This window comes from Triturus cristatus, chromosome 5_1, assembly GCF_964204655.1.
Source record: "Triturus cristatus chromosome 5_1, aTriCri1.1, whole genome shotgun sequence".
Taxonomy (NCBI): Eukaryota; Metazoa; Chordata; class Amphibia; order Caudata; family Salamandridae; genus Triturus; species Triturus cristatus.
In genome coordinates, this window is record NC_140587.1 from 444,239,256 (window position 1) to 444,259,147 (window position 19,892).

Consider the following 19,892-nt stretch of genomic DNA (forward strand, 5'->3'; position numbering starts at 1 on the left):
ATATTAAACGGTATTACTGGGCCGCCCAGCTAGCTGCAATTAATCATGGCCTTTACGGGCCCGCCTTGAACCCGGCATTTGAAATGGACAAGATGCTCCTGCCCGGTGGCGACTACAATCGAGCGCTCTACTCTGGCGCGCCCGACTCCCGTCTGACGGGACCGACGCGTGTCATGGTGCGTGTCTGGCACGCGGCTAATGCAGCGATGGGGTGGAAGGACCGTTTGACCCGGGCGACACCGCTATATGCGTCTGAGAGGTTGGGCTCCCTGTGGACATCGAAGGGCTTCGAGAAGTGGGACACGATCGGAATCAGCACAGTGGGAGATCTCTGGACGAGGGGGGGATTCAAAACTTTTGAGACGCTGCAGACGGAGTTTCAGCTGCAAGGCAGTGAGTACTTTCGGTACTTACAAGTCCGCCATGCGCTGGGCTCCGTCTTCCCGGATGTCGCGTCCATTCCGGAGTCTTCCCCCCTGGAGGACCGAGTGCTGGATGGCCATGTCCCAGACAGCACGATCTCCCTTATATATAAAAAGCTGATCAATGACAGATCGTGCCTGCTGACTAGTCTCCGCGAGGCCTGGGTTGCCGACGGGTTGGAACTGGACGACGAGGACTGGATCTCCGCGGTGGCCTCTCCGAAGGAGGTGGCCATCCCGGCTCGCCTTCGCTTCGTCCAGCTTAAGATCCTCCACCGGGTTTACGTGACGGGGCCAAGGCTTCTACGTATGGGCTTTGCTGGTGACGGATTGTGTAAGCGTGGCTGTGGTGCTTTGGCAACTTTCATGCATATTCTGTGGGAGTGCCCCAAGGTGGAGCGATTCTGGCGTGGTGTGCATGAGGTCCTGCGTGTGGTTACGCGTGTCGTGCTGTTGCCTGAAGCGAGGAGATGCTTGCTGAATGTGTGGGAACCAAATGACTATTCGGTCCCGCAGAAGCGGTGGGTGACTCTGGGATACATGATAGCTAAGCGTGACATTGCTCAATTGTGGGGATCCCAGAGGCCCCCGGCGGTGTTGGCCTGGAAAGAACATATGGATTGGTGTATGTTTCGTGAAAAGGTAGTGTATGTGGCGAGGGGTAAGCCTGGGGCGTGGGTGAAAATCTGGGGCCCCTGGAACGCCTACCGCGGGGGTATTTGTGAGCCGCCACTGCCACCGGCCGCCTCACCAGCTCCGTCCCCTTAGCCGACCCCCTCCCCCAGCCGCGGGCATGTGGTTCCCCTGTCCCTGATCTATTCCCATCCCCCTCTTCAGAGTTTGGCTGCTGGTTGGGATCCCCCACTTAAGGAGCACGTGCCGTCACTTTGGATTACGGATTGCCTTGCGGGTGTGGTTTTTTGTGTTGTTCTGTTTTGAAAAAAAGGAAACCGTATTGTGGGCTTGGGGTTATGTGGCCTGCGCTATTGATATCTCCTGATTTACCGATCTGCACCGCCAAGAGACTCTTATTGTAGGTATGTCATATGCTTCTGCCACTCTAGCGGCCGGCCGGATGGTTGTAGGCCCATACCTGTAACCTTTTTTAACATGTAATAAACGGTTTCAAAAAAAAAAAAAAAAAAAAAAAAAAAAAAAATATAATTGTTAATAGGTTTTAATTGCGATTGAGCTGGACTTAATCGCCATCAACTGATTCCTACTAGTTGGTCCATCGACCGAAATAGCAGAGTACCTTGATGTTTAGAACCGACAATTCCAAAAATTAAATGTATATAATGTTTATATAGTTATTAGTTAGGTGAAGTTTTAACAAGGTACCCCGTATGCCTTGCAGCTCGTCTACTTATCACGGATCCAGAAAACTGAGTGAATGTGTGTTTCGGTGTCATGGGCCCCACCGATGAACAAATGGTATAAGGGTTTTTCTGGGTTAGTGTCATAAGGAAAGGTTTTATAATAGCCGTGCTGCATCACTACTCACCCGTGAGGGTCTCAAGGCGCTGGGGGAATGGGGCTGTGCAGCTCCGGATCAGTCGAAGAGCCAGGTCTTGGGCACTTCCTGAAAGTGTGCAGAGTAGGGGAGCATCCGATGTTGAATAGGAGCTCGTTCCAGGCCTTTGCTGCAAGGTAGGAGAAGGCTCTTCCACCTGCTCTGGTTCTGCAGATGCGTGGGGTCTCGGACAGGGTGAGGTCGGCGGAGCGGAGGTGCCTTTTGCGTACATTGAAGGATACTCTCTCGTTGAGGTATTTGGGCCCGATGTTGTGGAGTGATTTGTAGCATGGGTGAGTAGATTGAAGGTTACTCTCTTCTCAACAGGGAGCCAGTGGAGGTCTCTTAGGTGCTGGGTCATGTGCTCATGTCGTGGGGTTCCGAGAACTAATCTGGCTGCGGTGTTCTGGATGGCTTGGAGCTTGTGTAGCAGGGTTCTGTTGATTCCGGCATAGAGGGCGTTGCCGTAGTCCATATTTAGGTGCTTTCCTTGTTACCATAGAGAATCTCTTAATTAAATCTGTTAATCTTAAAAACTCTATAGAACTGACATTTGACTCTGTCAAAAGTCTATACTTTGAAGGAAAACTATGGTAACTACAGCATTACTTGAAAACAAATACTGCTGAAGGGAAATTTACTTTATAGCCGTCACACATACTTGTCAGTGTATCGATTGCTATATTTAGTCACCATACAGCATATATTAAGGACACATTTTAAAGATTAAGAATGGTTTGAAAGTGTTGTTTTTTCGGATGCTTTTAAGTATACTGGGCTTCATCCACAATTTCAATCTCGGGACACATCCTGCATCGCATTAGCTTTCATTTACAGATCAGTATATGAAGAAGGTTTATACTTCCACTACATTTGCTATTACTATTGGGCTTCCCACCAAATGTCAGTTACAATTGGAACATGAGTAATGTGCACTACTTTCACAGATTAATATATATATATTAGTGAACTGGACCCTAGAGATATACTACAGAAGTGGTGATCATGATCTGGAAAGCGGCTAGAACTGCGGTAGGATAAATGGGAGTGTAGTCCAAGAAGAGCAGTCTGAAGGTGCTGCTTCGGCTAAAGGACTTTAAAAGTTGGTACTCTTATATAGCAAGATGCTGTATGTGTGGGCACTGGCAAGTAGTTCAATCAAATGCAAGGTGAACTCAACTTTCATGACAAGAAGGCGTATAGCCATCTTCAGGTCAGACATGCAACTGCATGTTACAACACAAGCTGGAGAACAGCCCCCGGGTATTTTCCCTTAAAAACTTTATGAAAAATACAACTCAACTGGGGTATAAGACACTCACAAGTAACATGCCACACAACCTGCAAGCACTAAGAGGGAAACAGCAGAAAGACCTGGGAACAGTAGAAAACGAAGACTAGGAGGAAGCACTTCCACATCCCCATGAAGGGTCCATATAGGTGAAAGTCCACCCATTATTAGGGACATTCGTTCATAGAAACATGACTCCATGCCATAGTGTTGAAACCATACCACATTTGCCACAAATGTAACTAGGAAGGAACATTTATCAATGCTTTCTGAATGTGCATTGAGAGTCAGGTGTTTTGGACCAAGGTTAATTGTACTGTTGATGCGCTGTAATTTCCTGATGAGAGGGGCTGGGAATTGTATCCAATATAAATCTGCCTAGGCCTAGGGTTGCTTGACACGGTGTACAGTGGGCTGATTTAGCTAGGCACAACACTGTACACTGCTATGATTTTGGGCATATTGAACAGGAAAGGATAGATGTTTAGCCTCCAAGAGGATAGGTGACAAGGGTCACGGCTCTGGTATGGTAACCATAGCAGTATTACTTTGGATTAGACTGAATCAGTCTTCCAAGCTACCGTCCTACTTCTGAAAGACGTGACATAATAATTGCAATCAAAAGGATGGAAATAATTCAAGGACGACTGGATCCATAAGACTGTCTAAATCACTTCCAGTTAAAATAGGGCATGTAAATGTATTCTATGATCATAGGTACGTGGACTGGATCTCGCTCTATAGGACCAGATTGGACAGCGCTGTTCTACATTTAGGCATAAACACTGATCAAGTTAGCATGCCCAGCATCGTTTAGAATGCAGAAGAGGGTGGGGACACTAGACCACAGCACCAATCCCAATCTGAAACCTAATTACTGGATCCTACAAAAGCTTGAGCAATAAATGCTAAGGCTAACTACTTTCTCTGAAGTATCCAGAAACTGCAAGTTCTTTTTCTCCCTCCTTTAACTGAGAGAACCTCCAACACACATTAAGTCAACTGCACCAAAATCCCTCTGTATAGGTCTATAAATGATGTCCTGTTAAGAGACTGGCTTGACACTAAGATGCTGGATTATATACCATGACACTATTAAACAGTGGTACATGATACACTATTTCTCATTGAGCCCCACAAATAAGATATGTTTCCATTCTTGTTTATTACACAAGCGTTACATATGAGCTCAAGGAATGAGGGGGGCTGATACAAACAAGACCACCTCTGTAGAGTGCAGTATGCATACAGTGGAGTTTGCTGCAGGAGCAGTTGGGTGCAATGTAAGAGCAGACGGCTGCACCCATTAAACTTAACTGCAAATACATCCATTCTTCATCCGCTGCCCCCTCATGCACCCAACTACATTTACAATGCACTCCAGTGCACTGCTCACTGGCCAAAGGGCATTCTGGCACCAATCCAACCACACTTAACACTCTTCTCAAAACATGACACTACAGGACACAAAAGTGTTCCTCCTTTCCTGATCTTTCCCTCGGCGTGCACATACACACCCACATCTCTCTTGAGTGTGTCAGAGGATGGACCACCGAAATGTAAAAAATAAATACCTTACCTATGCTCACAGTTTAAACGTCTCCACGAAGGTACATATGCCAGAGTTAGGTATGGTAAAAACGGCCAGTTGACGGTACCGTTCCCCGTTGGCAAGGGGTTGAGGCAGGGCTGTGTGCTTGCGCCGGCCCTTTTTTCTCTCTTCCTCAACGGGCTAATTGAAGACCTACTTGCCATTAAGGATATGGACTCTCCAAAATTGCGCTTCGCAAACTTCCCGCATTAATGTTTGCGGATGACACCCTGCTACTCTCGAAGTCAGCTATGGGACTGCAGCGCGTGTTAAAGGGGTTTAGCCAGTTCTGTAAAAAGAGGAACCTTATGGTTAACATCAATAAAACTAAATACATGGTCTTTAATGCCACTTCCATCAACTGTCCACATCCGATGATGGATGACAGACCCCTTGAGAGGGTCTCCATGTTTGACTATTTGGGTCTTACCCTGAACGATAAAATGGGATGGGGTTCCCAAATCAATAAGACTAAGCTAAAGCTAACTCAGGCTACTGGGGAATCTTAAAAGTACAGAAGAGTTGCACTTTAAAGACCATAAGTCCACCGCTTGAAATTTATAAAGTGCAAGCCAGGTCTGCTTCCCTTTATGGGGCGGAACTTTGGGGGCACCGCCCATCCAAAGCCCTCTCACTAACTGAAAATAATTTTATTAGACAACTCCTGACTTTACCAAATAATACTCCACTTGTACCGCTAAGGATGGACCTGAATATCCCTCCAATAGCGGATCTTATTTCGTCACGTCCGCTGCATTATTGGCGGCGGCTATGGAGCACCCCAGAGTTGGGCTGTTATAGGGAGGAACTAAAAGCGGTAATGACATCCTTGGGGGCTGGCAGCATACCCTGGCTATCATTCGTAAGGCACTCTTTTCGCGCTATTGGAAGGGAGAACCTTTGAACCAATCCAGAAGAATCTTGCCCAGCCATTCCTTAAAAAATCTTGGCATCTGCATTGAAACAGCATAATTTGACAAAAATTCTGCAGTCAGCCAATTCTAGGAGTTTAACTTATGAGTTTCTGGATTGTAAGTGCTACTATGAATTCGAGCGGGTGCTGGATTCCATACAACCTCTAATAGCTAAGAAACTGTTCCTGCAATTTAGGTATGGGACACTACCACTACATGCGATAACAAATAAGTGGACGGGAGTGTCCCGTCGCCTATGCCCTGGATGCCACGTTGAGGAAGAAACAATAGTCCATGTTATGCTCTTCTGCGTGGCATATAAACAGATTAGGCTGAAATGGATCATCCAGCTCTGCAGAAACCTGGGCATCGGGAACTATTGTGAATTTTTTAGAATCCTAAAATCCGACACTGACCCGGTACATGTGGTCGCAATTTCGAAATTCTTATTTTCCATGTGGTCATCACGTAGGAATTTGCTAAAATTAGATCAGACCACAAGTAACCTTGAGCCTTCTCCCTCTTTGCACTTGTCACTTTAATTAATCTTCCGCTTTTAGTGATTTTCGTGGTCTCATGGTTTTTATCCATTGCATTGGTATTTTATTCAAATATGTTTATATTTTAATCTATTTTATGATCCTATATCTATTATGAATTTTATATGATGTATGTTTTTTTTAATGTGCTTTTTTGGCTGTAATAACCGCAATAAAGCTTCCATGAATTAATGAAAAATAAATAAAACAACTGTGCACTGCTATTATAGATTATTACATTAATAAAATTAATATATATGATTCCACTAAGAAGCATTTTAGTTAAAAGAAACAAATATTTTAGGTATACAACGGTATATTAAAAAAAAAAAAAAAAAATTGACAAGATTTCCCCACTGAGATTTTGTAACCTTAAATTTGTTTACATTTCAAACATCAAGCATTTATTTCATGAAACTGTTACTGCATGACATAGCGATCTGGAAAACGTCTCTGCATTTCTACTGTAATACGTTTTATTAAGAATCCAGTAGTATAAAATTCTAAAATCGGTGTCTGCTATGATTGTACTTTTAGGTTGTGCCTACTAGACAGCCCATTCGCAGTCTGTATTTCCTTGGTAAGCCCATAATATGTTTCACACCAAATTCTTTAAGACCGGCAATTGCTTATCTTTGACCAGCTTTCCTCTAACTCTCATTTGCCTGCTTCCTATTGGTGTCTTAACTTGCAATTTTTATGTTTGTCACTCTCACGGAGGATAGCATCTTTACCATCCCTTTGTATTGGCTGGCTTTTCAAGCACTACTTTTCACTTTTGGTTTAAGCATTCCATGGGAGTGCATGTGTAACAGCTATCTCTCTCCCTGCACTCCCTGTTGCTGTCCGTCACCCATGTGCCTCTCCCCGTCCCCTCCATGTTGCACTCGCCCTCATGTACTTCCCCTGTTCTCACGTGTGCTTCTTCCCCGCCTGTTAGACGTTGCTCTCGCCCTTTGTTGTTATCCCTCTACGGCCCATTTCTTTTACTCCCACCCTCCGTGTTGCTACCGTCCCCTCCGTGTTGCTTTCATCACCCCCAACGTTACTTCCCCTCAACTACACCCTACATGGCCCTTTCCTCCACCACGGCCCTCCGTGTTGCTTTCCTGACCTGGCCCTCTGTGTTGCTACCCCACTGATATGTCAAAAAAAAAAAAAAAGAAAAGAAAAAGCTTTCTATAACTTTTGTTTATATATGTACATATTCAAACCGGAAGGAAAAACTAAAAAAAAAAAAAAAAAAATCTTAACCTGGTGTCATTTTAGAAGTTCATGCATGCATGGCACACACCTACAATATGACAGAACGAATATAGCACTTTATATTGCATGGGTTTCACAACGCATGCGATTACAACGCAGTCATTACAATGACCGCGTTGTTACATCGCAGTACCATTACAACGCAAGTCATTACAACGACTTGCTCTAGGGAGCGCGCTGGATTTAGGAATAGTATAATTTACTATTCCAACTCCAGAGTGTGCAACAGTAGTGAAGGTGTTGGAATAGTAAATTATAATATTCCTTAGTTTAGAGCGCCACCTGGAGCAAGTTGTTGTAATGACTTGCGTTGTAATGGTACTGCGATGTAAGAACGCGGTCGTTGTAACGACCGTGTTGTAATCGCATGCGTTGTAACGCATGCGATGTGATGGCTGTTTCCCAACAGAACGTCATAGCACCATTTTCTTTTTACTTTTTCTTTTTTTTAGCCACTGGTGATACTTTGCAGCGAGGCTAAAAAACATTGGCATGGCCAATAGTTTCCAAAGGCGAGATCAATTGGCATTGTTAATGCTGGTTTTATTTCTTAAAAACGTCTCCTTAGAAAGTGCATTAAAATAACCACTGTTGTGTTCTCCTGGCTGTTATTATGCTGGAAAACCTCCGGCAGCTATTAGCCTTGACATTTTCTAAACAAATTAAAAACTCTTGATGTCATTCACAAGGCCATCAGCACACTATTTCAAAATAACTTGACAGTAACTTTATAATACAAAACAGAAGCAGGCTAATTGCTTTCTGAAAGCATTAGCAAAGCAAGAAATGAAACCAAAACGTATTATTCCATTTAGGGTAATTGAGAAATGCAACGTTCGCTTTTAAAAGCTGCAGCAGCCTGTAACGGAAAAATGGCAAAAGAAACCAGTGGTGAAAAGTAAAATTTGACTACAGAGGATGGGACTCAGGGTCGTTTACAGTGGTTACATATGTTCTGGACCGCGGCTGACATTTAAAACAAAGGGATTAATTCATGCAACTTTATTATTCGTAAGCCTTTCTTAAAGTACACGTGCAGAGCCAGCATCAGCACATCTTCAAGGCGGCTGGCGGTCCCCCGGCCCGACAAACTGAGAGAAATATAAATTCGAAGTGTGGCAAGTTAAAAAAAAATAACCAACAATTCTCTGAACGCAATAAATCACTGAATAAAGGCATAGCGAATATAATGCAGCGCCGACAAAATAATAAAGACGGATTAAATCGGGCAACAAAGACCTTTAAAATTAACAGACAACAGCTTTGAGGGAGCAGAGTGGCTCGTAGAACGAAAAATATTAATATCAATTTCAATTAGAAGAACAACCCCTTAGATGTCAACCTTGGATAAACGGGCTCCGAGTTAAATTACGCAATTAGCTGATCGCTCCTTAGAGCAGACAATGTCCTCCGTACAGGTCCTTCGAGCTGGGCATTCAGGTATAGGTAACGCAGTTTATCCTCTTTTACTCCGCTCTCTCTGTCCCATAGCCCGCCCCCGAGACAACCTGCATAGCCTCGCCTGCTAACCCACAGTCACAACCTCTACACATCACCACAGAACCCTTGCATTGCAATGCATGCTTCTATCATATCATGATGACGCCTCCCTCAAACGAGTGATACAGTGAGCTCTCCCCATCCCAGGGAGAGAGGACCCGGGGTTACTGCTGCATGCGACTCTGTACTGTTGCCTCTTTACTACATGCATGTGATCCCTCTCGAGACATTGCTTAATCATGCTGGTGCTGAAAAATGTTTGCCCAGGCATTCTATAAAACGCTCTGGGACTACGTCTGTGGTACATAAAGCTGACACAAATGGGTGCAGTGCATATTGTTTATCTGTGAAGCACACTTTACCCATAAGTGTATCTACTTTCCTGGCGTTTAATAGCAGATGTTTATTGTTGCCCAAGTCAATAGTACTCGTTTTATCGACCAAAGAAAGATGAAAGGCTGAGAGGGCTCTCTGGGATTCAAATCGTGATCATGAGGTAGAACACATATACTTGCAGTGAGTGGGTCCATTAGTCCTGAGAGCCACCAGAGACATCTAAGAGGTATTGAATAGCAGATAGTCCGTAAGCTCTGCTGTCAACTGCTTGACTTAAACAGTTTGTCAAAAAATGTGACCTATAGCTGAAGAGGTAGTCCTACTGGTCTTTGAGTTTCTAAAGTGGAAAGTGGTTTCCAAGTTTTGCATAATTAAGTCTGATTGGGTCCATTTTTAAATGACTCAAGAAAGGTCCCTTGTGCTAAATATGTGTTTTGTCTCGTATAAGACGAGGTAGTTGTCTCTTGGAGTCTTGGCAACTAAGGAGCGAGGGAGAATGTCTTTGTAGTCCATTACACTGGGAAAGCTACAATGTTCACAAGGTCCCTAAAGGTTAGATGTAAAATGGTGTTGCGTGCAGTCGATATGAAGGATGTTTTGTGCAGAGGGGAGATTAATGTTCTTCTAAAAAAAAGAGTGAGACCACTCAACCACAGACTCAGTAGAGCCTTGGTTCCACTGTTAGCTTAGCTGATAGTGTCAATGTAAAAATATGGTATAGCAAGTAATGAAGTGGGTCCAAGCTCTTCTGGAGGTGCAAGGTCTGTGCAGTTTGTACTCATTTGGGGATTTCCTCACAGAGCTTTGAAAAACCTGAGCACACCTACCAAAAGGGAGTGCATGTCAAGAATGTGCTTCCTTCGCAAACTGCACGTGTTGGCTAATATGTTGACATTTTGCCTGTACGGAGTGCATGGGGTTTACCAGAGGTGACTGGCCATTTCCCATGTGGCAATTGTAGCATCTGCCATCTCACACAGACAACAAAAACCCTACAGTTGGAAGAAGGTAAAATCTGGACCATCAAGAGACATACAAACTGTAACTCTGCAAACGTAATTTATTTGATAACATGCCCTTGTAAATTACCCTATGTCGGGATGACCAGCAGAAAAATTAAAACAAGAATCTGTGAACATCGCAGCAACATCCGCTACAAACGAGGCACCACAAAACTAGCAGATCACTACCTGTCAAAGGGACACACTACCAACGACATGTCCTGGGTCATAATTGAACAACTGGAGTCGAACTTGGGTAACATCCAAGAACAGTTGTTCGAAAAAGAACAACGTTGGGTATACAGACTCTCAACCCACATATCAGGGCTCAATGACAACGTACCTTGGAACAGTATACGTCGCCTTTAATCACATCTCAGAACTATACCCACACATAGATACATCAATATATCCCCCAGATTCACACTCATACCAGATAATACTCTAGGCGATTATGAGAAGGAGATATATAAGAGAATATATAACACAATATATTCATACAGGTTTTTTAGTCATCATGTGCTCCCCACATCTTAGATGACTTTACTCTATTTATCCCACAACTAAAACAAGTATGGGTATATATATATTTTTTGTCATGCATCTAAAACCAAACATTACATATGCCAACCCTAATGTTTTGTCTAAAAGCATTATGCTGTTGACTTTCAGGACACAGCATTTAACCTCTTCAGTAGACAGACTCTTCCGTGTAAAGCCACACTCATGCGCTGCACCCTCACGGTGCCAGGATGTATACTATAGTGGTTAGCACGTCGCTATGGCTACTAACTTTATTTAGACACTGAGACGTACACAAACATATTTATACGCATGCGCCCACGTCTCTTACACGTGACTTTGCTTACGGTGTTAGAACACTAACCATTCGTTCTACCACGCCACGTTGATCACCAACTCTATTCTGGTTCCCCTCTTCATATTTGAAACAATATCCCCCCTTGTCTTGTCTACACTTTTAACGCATAGCTCTCTAACATCATATGCTTCTCTTGTTTAATACACCATGAATGCACCAATCTCTGCAGTCCATGAATACACCAATCTCTGCAGTCCGTTAGCGCACGCGCAGCCCAACAACACTTAGCACGACTACGCTCTAGTGTTTAAGGTCATTTCCACACGTGACCTTTCGAGTATTTCCGCTTCCTACTTAGTACCAGCCCACTCACCAGAACAGGGCCAAACAAGCGGATTCGATCGGCCACACAGGTGTACATGACCTTTCTCCCCCGACAAACGTGAGTAACAGGCTTCGACTAGCCATACCATGCTGCACATACGAAGTTACTGACTTCTAATAGCTATACCTTGCTGCATATACGGGGCTCTCCATGTAATCTTTCCATCCAGACATCCTTAGTACCTCTTCATTTCGATAGGGTCAGAAGGGGATATTACAGACCGATCGGATGTCAGAGGCATAACATACTCCGAGTCAAAGTGAGACCGCCTTTGTTAGTCTTCCATGTTGTTGGTCTTTTGTCAGTTTTCACATGAATTTCACAGTATAGAACTACGCGCCACAATTAAATATATGTTGCATAACGTTAACCGTGTTTGTCTAAAGTCTGTCTTCATGTTTTTTGTGAATGCCACTATGCGCCACAACCAAGTAGAGTTTCTCGCATTTAGAAGTTAAATGTATAAAAACACTTGATAATACCTATAGGCGATAGTGTTTATGCGCACAATGTGCCCTACTTTGTCGCGCTATTTGTTCACGTATCATCATACACCTATGGATTCCCCGTTGCATATCAACATCACCGGGACACATTGTAGCCACGCAAGTTTTTCTAGTGGACATGCATGCTCACCTTGCCACATGCTTGATTCCGCCTGCTACAAACAAATAGGAACATGCATTTACAATACAGATGCATGAACGAACAACTGTGTATGTATATTCACTAATCTCTTTATTTTCAGGTACTCCCATCAGAGGTTTTGTGAGTAACCATCACTACCCACTACACTCACAGCACACTTTAGGGTGTGTGCTGATACTTGCACCCCACTTGGCCTCCCCAAATTTTTAGGCCACGCACTATTTTCTGGTCCTGAAGAAAGCCTCAACTATCTAGAAGGCTGAAACTAGTCGACCTCATTTAATAGGGATACCAGGGTATATACCATACCTTTGTAGAGATCCCGTTTGTGTTTTTAACTCATGTCCTAGGACCCTTCTAATAAAACTTTTCATAAGGGCATTCCTCAGAGACATTTTTAACTCATAATCCCATTTCACATAACACGCCACTTTCTTTTCACCCAACAACCTGCTCCGCTGTAACTCAGGCGTTGTAGCACAGCTGGATTGCATTAGGCAATCCAGTTGGGCCCCGATGATGAAGCATGCCACCTACTAGGTAGGTGGGTGAGGGTTTTTTTTACCACTGTTGTATACTCTCCTTTTCAGTTTTTCAACAGGTGTCGGCAAAAAAACGTTTTCTTGAAGTTACCTTACCAAAACTTGTCCATTTTGTTTCTGAATTTTGCCTGGGCTGCAAGAGATGGTGATGAGGTTTTGTTGTAGAAAGGTCAGAGAGAAAGGTATTTTTCAAAGACCTTGGTGAGTGTTGTGGAAGGATTTGCTTGACTTGGATATTATTTGAGGTAAGATACTTTGAACGTGTTTGTAAATGAATACAACAGATGCAGTGTTAAGCAGTTCACACATAAGGGGCTCAATTACAAGGTCAAGGATATTTCCTGGGATATCTGTGAGGTTGAGAGAAGTCAACAGGTCCATAAAAACTGCACATTTTGAAGCAAACTTAAAAAAACAATTATCCAATAGAATTTCAATAAAACCTACATTTGGATTAACCACAGTAGTAAAGACATTGAATGTGCTAATCCTGCGAATGTAACAATCCAATAATGCTTCAAAACATTATTTTAAGCAGTGATAGCTAGAAGGTTCAGCATCTCTGCTGTGTATGCCATGGGAACCAGGCAGGTAAATTAATGAAAATCAATGAGGCAAATACCTACCCAAACAGTAATAGTGTTTATCCTCTTCAAAAAATATCCACGCTCAGTTTATCTCAAAGATGAGATCACTTGAATCATATGCCATGCCCTAGGTTTCGTTTTTGAGGTAGCCCACCAGTTTTTAGCCATGTACTGTACAATGCCCTCAATTCCTTCTGAAACGGACACGAGAGACCCTCCTGTAGTAAGAGAAACTCATTCAAGAAAATAGTGCATACAGACTAAAGAAGATGTACTTTGTAACAAATGAAGTAAAAGGGACAGTCCTCATGAGAGGTTACAAATGAAGACATGGCGGTACTAGGAGGGACTAACAAGCCTAATAATGAATCAGAAGCCAAAATTTACGAAAGACAATGGCACAAGCCAATGGCAAATATGGGAGGAGTGGGCGGGGCTTCAAGTACATACTCCAATACAGCATGTCTCGCAGAGCAGCGCATGCGCTGCCCAGGCTAGACCTAAAAAGTAGATTTTTCCAACATTTGCTTTAACTGCATTAAGATATCTTGCTGCTACAATATATAGTAAGTGGAGTACTCATGAAATAACTGAGTATTAAGCTCCCACTTCAAAAGGCTCTCTTAAACGAGGGAAAGATCTATTGGAAGACCAACTGAGCTTAATTTTCATCATTCTAAAAAGTCTGTCAGAGTTCAGTAGAAATATACTTTTTCATTAAAGTAGCATTCAGCATATGGTGCACACTATAAAACTGGCTACATTTAATATCATTATGTAATGTAATGAGAGTTGTACCTAGCATCAAGGTAATCGGCCTCACCTATAAGTTATCAAGTATGCCTGTACAAATTTACACGTCCACTGTTTACAATTTTTAATCTTTCCAGCAAGGGTACTTTGATCTGCATTAAAAGACAGGCTTATAGCAATGAGTTCTAATAACAAAAACAGCAAAAATACATATAAATCTTTACGAAAGATTGCCTCCTGCACATGCACAAGTCCTCAACTTTACTTATTCAGTATTTATATTAATTTATTGGAGTTTTAATTGTAATAGTACCATTGCAACAAGAAGAGAGGAGACCATGCTGTCACCACTAAGTTCTATGGGTCCTGCAACACTTAAGCAAGTAACATTCAACTCTATGGAACTCCTCACATCGGACTTTCTGTAAATTAGGCCACCACTTTCTACCTAATATACAGGCCTCCTAGACAGATCAAGGAATTCATGGACAAATTCTCTGACCTCCTCACTATCTCATCCATGAGAAAAACCCACATCACCATCTTCTAGGACTTGAACCTCTTATGATAACATAAGCATGAAAGAAAAAAAAAAAACACCCTCCTCAATCTCATCAACACTCAACAATACTCAAAATGGTACAGCATGTCACCCAATCACCCTGCTCAGCATCTAATCAACACCCCTCAACAAAAGAGCAACGGGGCCCGGCTTCGCCGAGCAGCAAGACTGCCGCTCACTAAGAGGAATCTGCTGGCCGAGCCTTTAATCCTGCATATATCCACTTCCAGCAAGACAATCAGACGGCAACAATAACTGGCTGGGCTCTTCTGATCACCTGCAGAGCAGCACGCTGAAACTTCGAACACTGGTACTCATCGGAGAGCAAGAAAGAAGCTCCTGACTGGGACTACAACGATCCGGCGGACCACGAGCGCCGCAGCCCTAATGCCATGATCTAGACCCTAGGGCTGGAATCCAACTAAGACCACTGGACTCAACACCGGGGCATCTTGGAATCCAAGAATAGGTGCCACAGGACCCTGCAGTTTGCCATGAAATGTAGAGCCATACCTGCCTGCTGTGACCGTGCACAAGCCTGCAGGATCGTCCCAAGACCTGTGGAGTGACTTACTGATGCCCGGACACGTGAGTACCCCTTCAGGCCTGGGCGTGCTTGCCAGTTGGCTCCCTTGTTGGAGGCCGTAGCAAGGAGGGCCCCAGCTGGGGGAGGAACCAAGGGCCCGGGTGGAAGGACCAGGCGGGTGCCACTGCTGGCTGGTTGCTGCCGCCCCGGACGGCTGACCTCAGTGGGGCCTTGACAGGGCGGTGCTGGGCGGTGCTGGGCGGGCTGGCGAGCTAGGCTTCTGCTGCACTCGCTGGGGCAGAGTGCTGCTGCCAGAGGCCTGCGGGGTCTGGACTCCGGGCACAGGGGTAGGGCAGGGACATCCGACCATTGATCCTCATGCACACTTTAAATATCCACCGCAAATCAGAAACGCAGCGCGTGTCACTTGGAGGCACTCACACAGGCGTGGGTAGTGCAATGCCAAAACCCATACAGAATCACCACAACTCTGCCCCCGAAGCTCGACATTACCAGGCCGGGAAGCATTCAAATTCCGGCAGTGGAGCAAGCTAAGCCCACACCATAGAGGCAGCACAGTGCCCCGAAGCCACGTGAACCAGCGGATCCCTTCCTGCAGAGGTCAACCTTTTTTCCAAATCCAGTCCATAGGTAAACAACAAGCTTCCAGGTGCCTAACAAAATGAGGAAAAACGATCCCAAACAATCAAAGTTGCCACTCGAAAATAAGAGGGTCACCCATCTTATGGAAGCGGACCCAGACTCCGAACTTGACTCTGGCACCAAAGAAGACCGTTAAAAACAGGGGAAAGACCTCTGTGCCATCCTACTGGAGGTCAGAACAAGCCTCAAGACCATTGACACAAATTTAGATGCCCTGACCTCCAGGCTAGACCTGATCAAGAAACAGGTTAACTCTCACAAAGCCAGACTGGTCCTGCCTGAAAAGCACGCCTTCAACGGCATGACTACTGTTAGACTTGGCATCTTTTGTCATGTTTCCCCTGAGTTTTTGCTTTATGCCCTCCCGGTTTGGACTCTGTTTTTGCTGACGTAGTGTTTCTGCACACTTTTCTCACTGCTGATCAGTGGTAAAGTGCAAGTGCTCCCGAGTTAAATTGTGTTATGGATTGGTGTTTCCATGATTGGATATTTGATTTACTTGTTAGTCCCTAGTAAAGTGCACTGAGTATGCCAGGGCCTGTAAATCAAATGCTACTAGTGGGCCTGCAGCACTGATTGTGCCACCCACGTGAGTAGCCTTAAAAAAGGTAACTCAGTGTTGCCTCAGCTGGGTAATGGGGGTTGCAGGGCCTGTTCCACTGTTATTCCATCTGCGTGAAAATAATAAAGTTATTTAAAAAAAAAAAAGGTAACAGACCTGCCATTGCAGAGTCTGCGCGCAGTTGGTAACTGCCATGTCGACTTGGTGTGTGTGGCATGTCCTGATAGTGAATTACAGCCCATTTCGTTTTTCCCTATTGTAAGGCTATCAGTTCCCCATAGGACAGAATGGAAAGTTTGTTTATCATATCTTATAAACATAACTGGCCCTAGGATCTAGGTAGGAAAATAAAATTTGTTCTAAGAACAGATAATGGGAAGAGAGGTCCAAAAGGTGCAGCCTGTGTTTGCAAACTGATGCCCTCACAATGTGTTTAGTTTGCTTGTCAAAGGCACAATTTGTCGGTTATGGCTCACCTTAGACATATGGGTTGTCTTATCACACTACAGACATCCCCTTCTGTGGACAGAAAGGTTTTAACAAAAGGATTACACTGGCTAATAGTGGGTCACTTTCCAACATGGAGGGTATGCCAAAGATTGAGGTATGTACCGCACAGGCTCCCAAGCGGGTGGGGGGGGGGGGGTGTTTGAAATCTCACAGATGCACCAGAGGCATCTGAACAAATCTCTTAACTACAGCTGGGGTAAGATACACAGTGGTACAGCTAATTGTGCCCAAGACAATAACAGAAAGAACAACACATCAATAGACTCTCAGGTGCAGCTGCAACTGCAAAGGGGTTAGAGGACACATACAATGGCATTTTTAGACGAGTTAAGCCCAGGAAGGAATAGGGGGGCATGCAGAGATGGGGAGAAATGTATACTGCAAATACTAGGCCAGGAAGACGTAAAGTAAAATTACTCCATCAAACCAAAAAAAGGAGGAGAGACAGGGGAGAACTATACGTTCCCAGGTGACCACAAATGAAACAGAAACGAAAACCCAATATCTCACCACGGCTGGAACTAGGGGTGATTGGGAGGTGGGCCCCAACAGCTCCATTTGTCATGTCCAAACACAAGAATGATATCAGAGGAGGACAAAGCAGGCAAAACCATGAAAAGCAATCCTTTCTTGCAGGTCTATCTTGGAAACACAACGAGATTAGAAAAAAACTGAGAATGTCCAATATAACTCCAGGAGAGACAGATCCATGCCAGACTTTTAGGCAAAACATAAAATTGTGTTTAATCTAATTATACCTCCTTTTACATAATCAGTGATTATCCTAAAAATATGACATTTATCTGTGCCTCCTTGACATATATTGAACATTGATGGCATCAAGACTGTCATTAAAAAGACAAATCTTAGGGACCAGAAAACGAAAGCCTGCTGTAAGCCAGAACCTTATTATGGATAAGAACCTCAGTCAAATCGCAATTACAGACAAATCCCCGATTCCATGGGGGACAATGAGCAGATAAGATCCAATGAAGGAGATAGGAAGAGTTAAAAGCACCAGGGTATAAAAAGGTACACACAGAAAAGCTCGTAAAGAAAGTAAAAATTATAAAAGTCCCTTATGCTCAGTATCTGTGTTAAAACATAAATGCAGACATCGTAAAAGCATATTACTTACTTACATTGAACAACTCACTCTATAGGTAACCTAACATTAGGTTGGGTTAAAATAAATTGGTTTGCGACAGAGCTATGTTGCCCTGTGTGACCCCAACCTAAGAGAATCGGGAATCTGCCTGATCTATATGTTCAACATTGAACATCATTTGTTTAGAGAGGGACACTAGTACAATGGCAAAAAAAAAAAAACTCACAGCCAGGCTGTAAAGGCAACAAATCAGGAAGCAGAATGTGACTGAACTTATGCATGGCATCGTAAAGCCTAGCAACTTCTACTGAAACTGGCACATAACTATGAACTAATCACCAGATCAAGCAATGTTTCAAGAGAACGAAACTTGGCAACGTAAGCCTGGGTATGCAAGACCGTAAACTGCGGAACACCCTCAACATTATCTGAGGTCTGAACCACATCACGAGCGGTTCAGGATGTATATTTTGTTTAACTGAAGGATTCAGTCTTGTCTTTAATCTAACTATGCACCGACTCAGGCGTTGTAAATGAAACACACCGGACGCTGGTTTAAACTCAGCTGAACAAACTCTAAACTCCTTTCCTTCTTCACCTCCTTCTGCATCATCTTAGACGCTCTGAAATAACCAAAAGGCTACACTAAGCATTGTACAAAACCCCTAAATAAATACACAGCCTAGTATATTAAGCAAAGTGGTTCAAGTACAGAATCTGTCAGCCAAAGGGGACTTAGATGCTGGGCTTGAGAAGTGATAAATGGGACAGGAAGCCAGGGCAAGTAGCATCCAAATGGCAGAGCAGGAAGTGGACACAGGAAGCCGGTAGGGCACGGACAGTCAGCGAACAGCGGATAAGCAGGACATCTAGAAGTGAGTACAAGGAAAGCACAACAGGCAACCGGCACGGCATGGCAGGTTGATTGGACAATTTCTGGTAGGTCTGGAGCTGTCACCTGTAGAATTAAAGACGTCAGTAAGCAGTGCGTTTGGAGCTGCCCACCGGCAAACTGTGGCAGATGCAAATAGTTGCAGGGTGAGGCTGTGGCTGATAGAGGTTTGGTTACTGTAGGCAGCGACCGTACAGTGTTTGGAAGGGCTGGAGGCGTTGCCTGTACGAATACAGAGCAGGTAATACATGGAACTCGGACACCTTACCTTCTACCTCAACTTCGTTCAGCACCTTCTCTCCCTCTTTGGGCGCTTCTTTCTCATTGGCTACTTGGTCCTCTTTGGGGTCCTCTTTGTCCTTGGGATCCTCTTCCTCTTTGTGCTCCGCTTCCTCAGTGGGTTCCCCATCTGCAATGGGCTCCTCTTCCTTCTGCTCCCCTGTTCCTGAGCTGCACACGGGCACCATTGCCGCTGCTTGCTCTCCCATCTATTTCTGATACAACTCTACTCCAATCCCTGTCCCAGCTGACTGGTGGCTGGGCGCGCATGCGTGGTTGGTCTGCCCTCATCGTGTGAGGAAGCGAAATCGGGAGACAGGAACAATTGAAATAAATAAGAGACTAAACCATGGCTCTCAGTAAGGGATTCTACCTTGCAGTGTTACCTGCAGCCGCGCCGGTCGTCATCTTGAGTGGGGATATTGTATTAGTGCCTTTTGATTTATGTTAGAAAAACTTAGTGGTTCACTGAAAAAGCGCGAGTTCATCACTATATATTAAAACATGTAATCCAGCTAAATGATGGTTTTCCTATAACACAACGTAATTCACCATTCTCCAACAAGCTAGTCCGAAACTACAGCAAAAGACATTTTATCATGCTTTTTGCTCCATAGCTGCCAAATAAGGATGTCGTCCTTCTGAAAGGAAAAGAAAACATTACAGGCTTTGACCGAGTTCC

At 44.2% G+C, this 19,892-nt stretch overlaps 1 protein-coding gene across 1 annotated transcript in view; it reads right to left on the reverse strand.

Moving 5' to 3' along the window:
* DPY19L4 (dpy-19 like 4) overlaps window positions 1–19,497 on the reverse strand; it is a 554,933-nt gene extending 535,436 nt beyond the window's left edge. Inside the window, exon 1 of the mRNA XM_085605236.1 lies at window positions 19,200–19,497. Within this exon, the coding sequence (XP_085461362.1) occupies window positions 19,200–19,419 (220 nt within the window). The 5' untranslated portion in view covers window positions 19,420–19,497. The remainder of the gene's footprint in view (window positions 1–19,199) is intronic.
* Window positions 19,498–19,892: the final 395 nt, after the last annotated feature.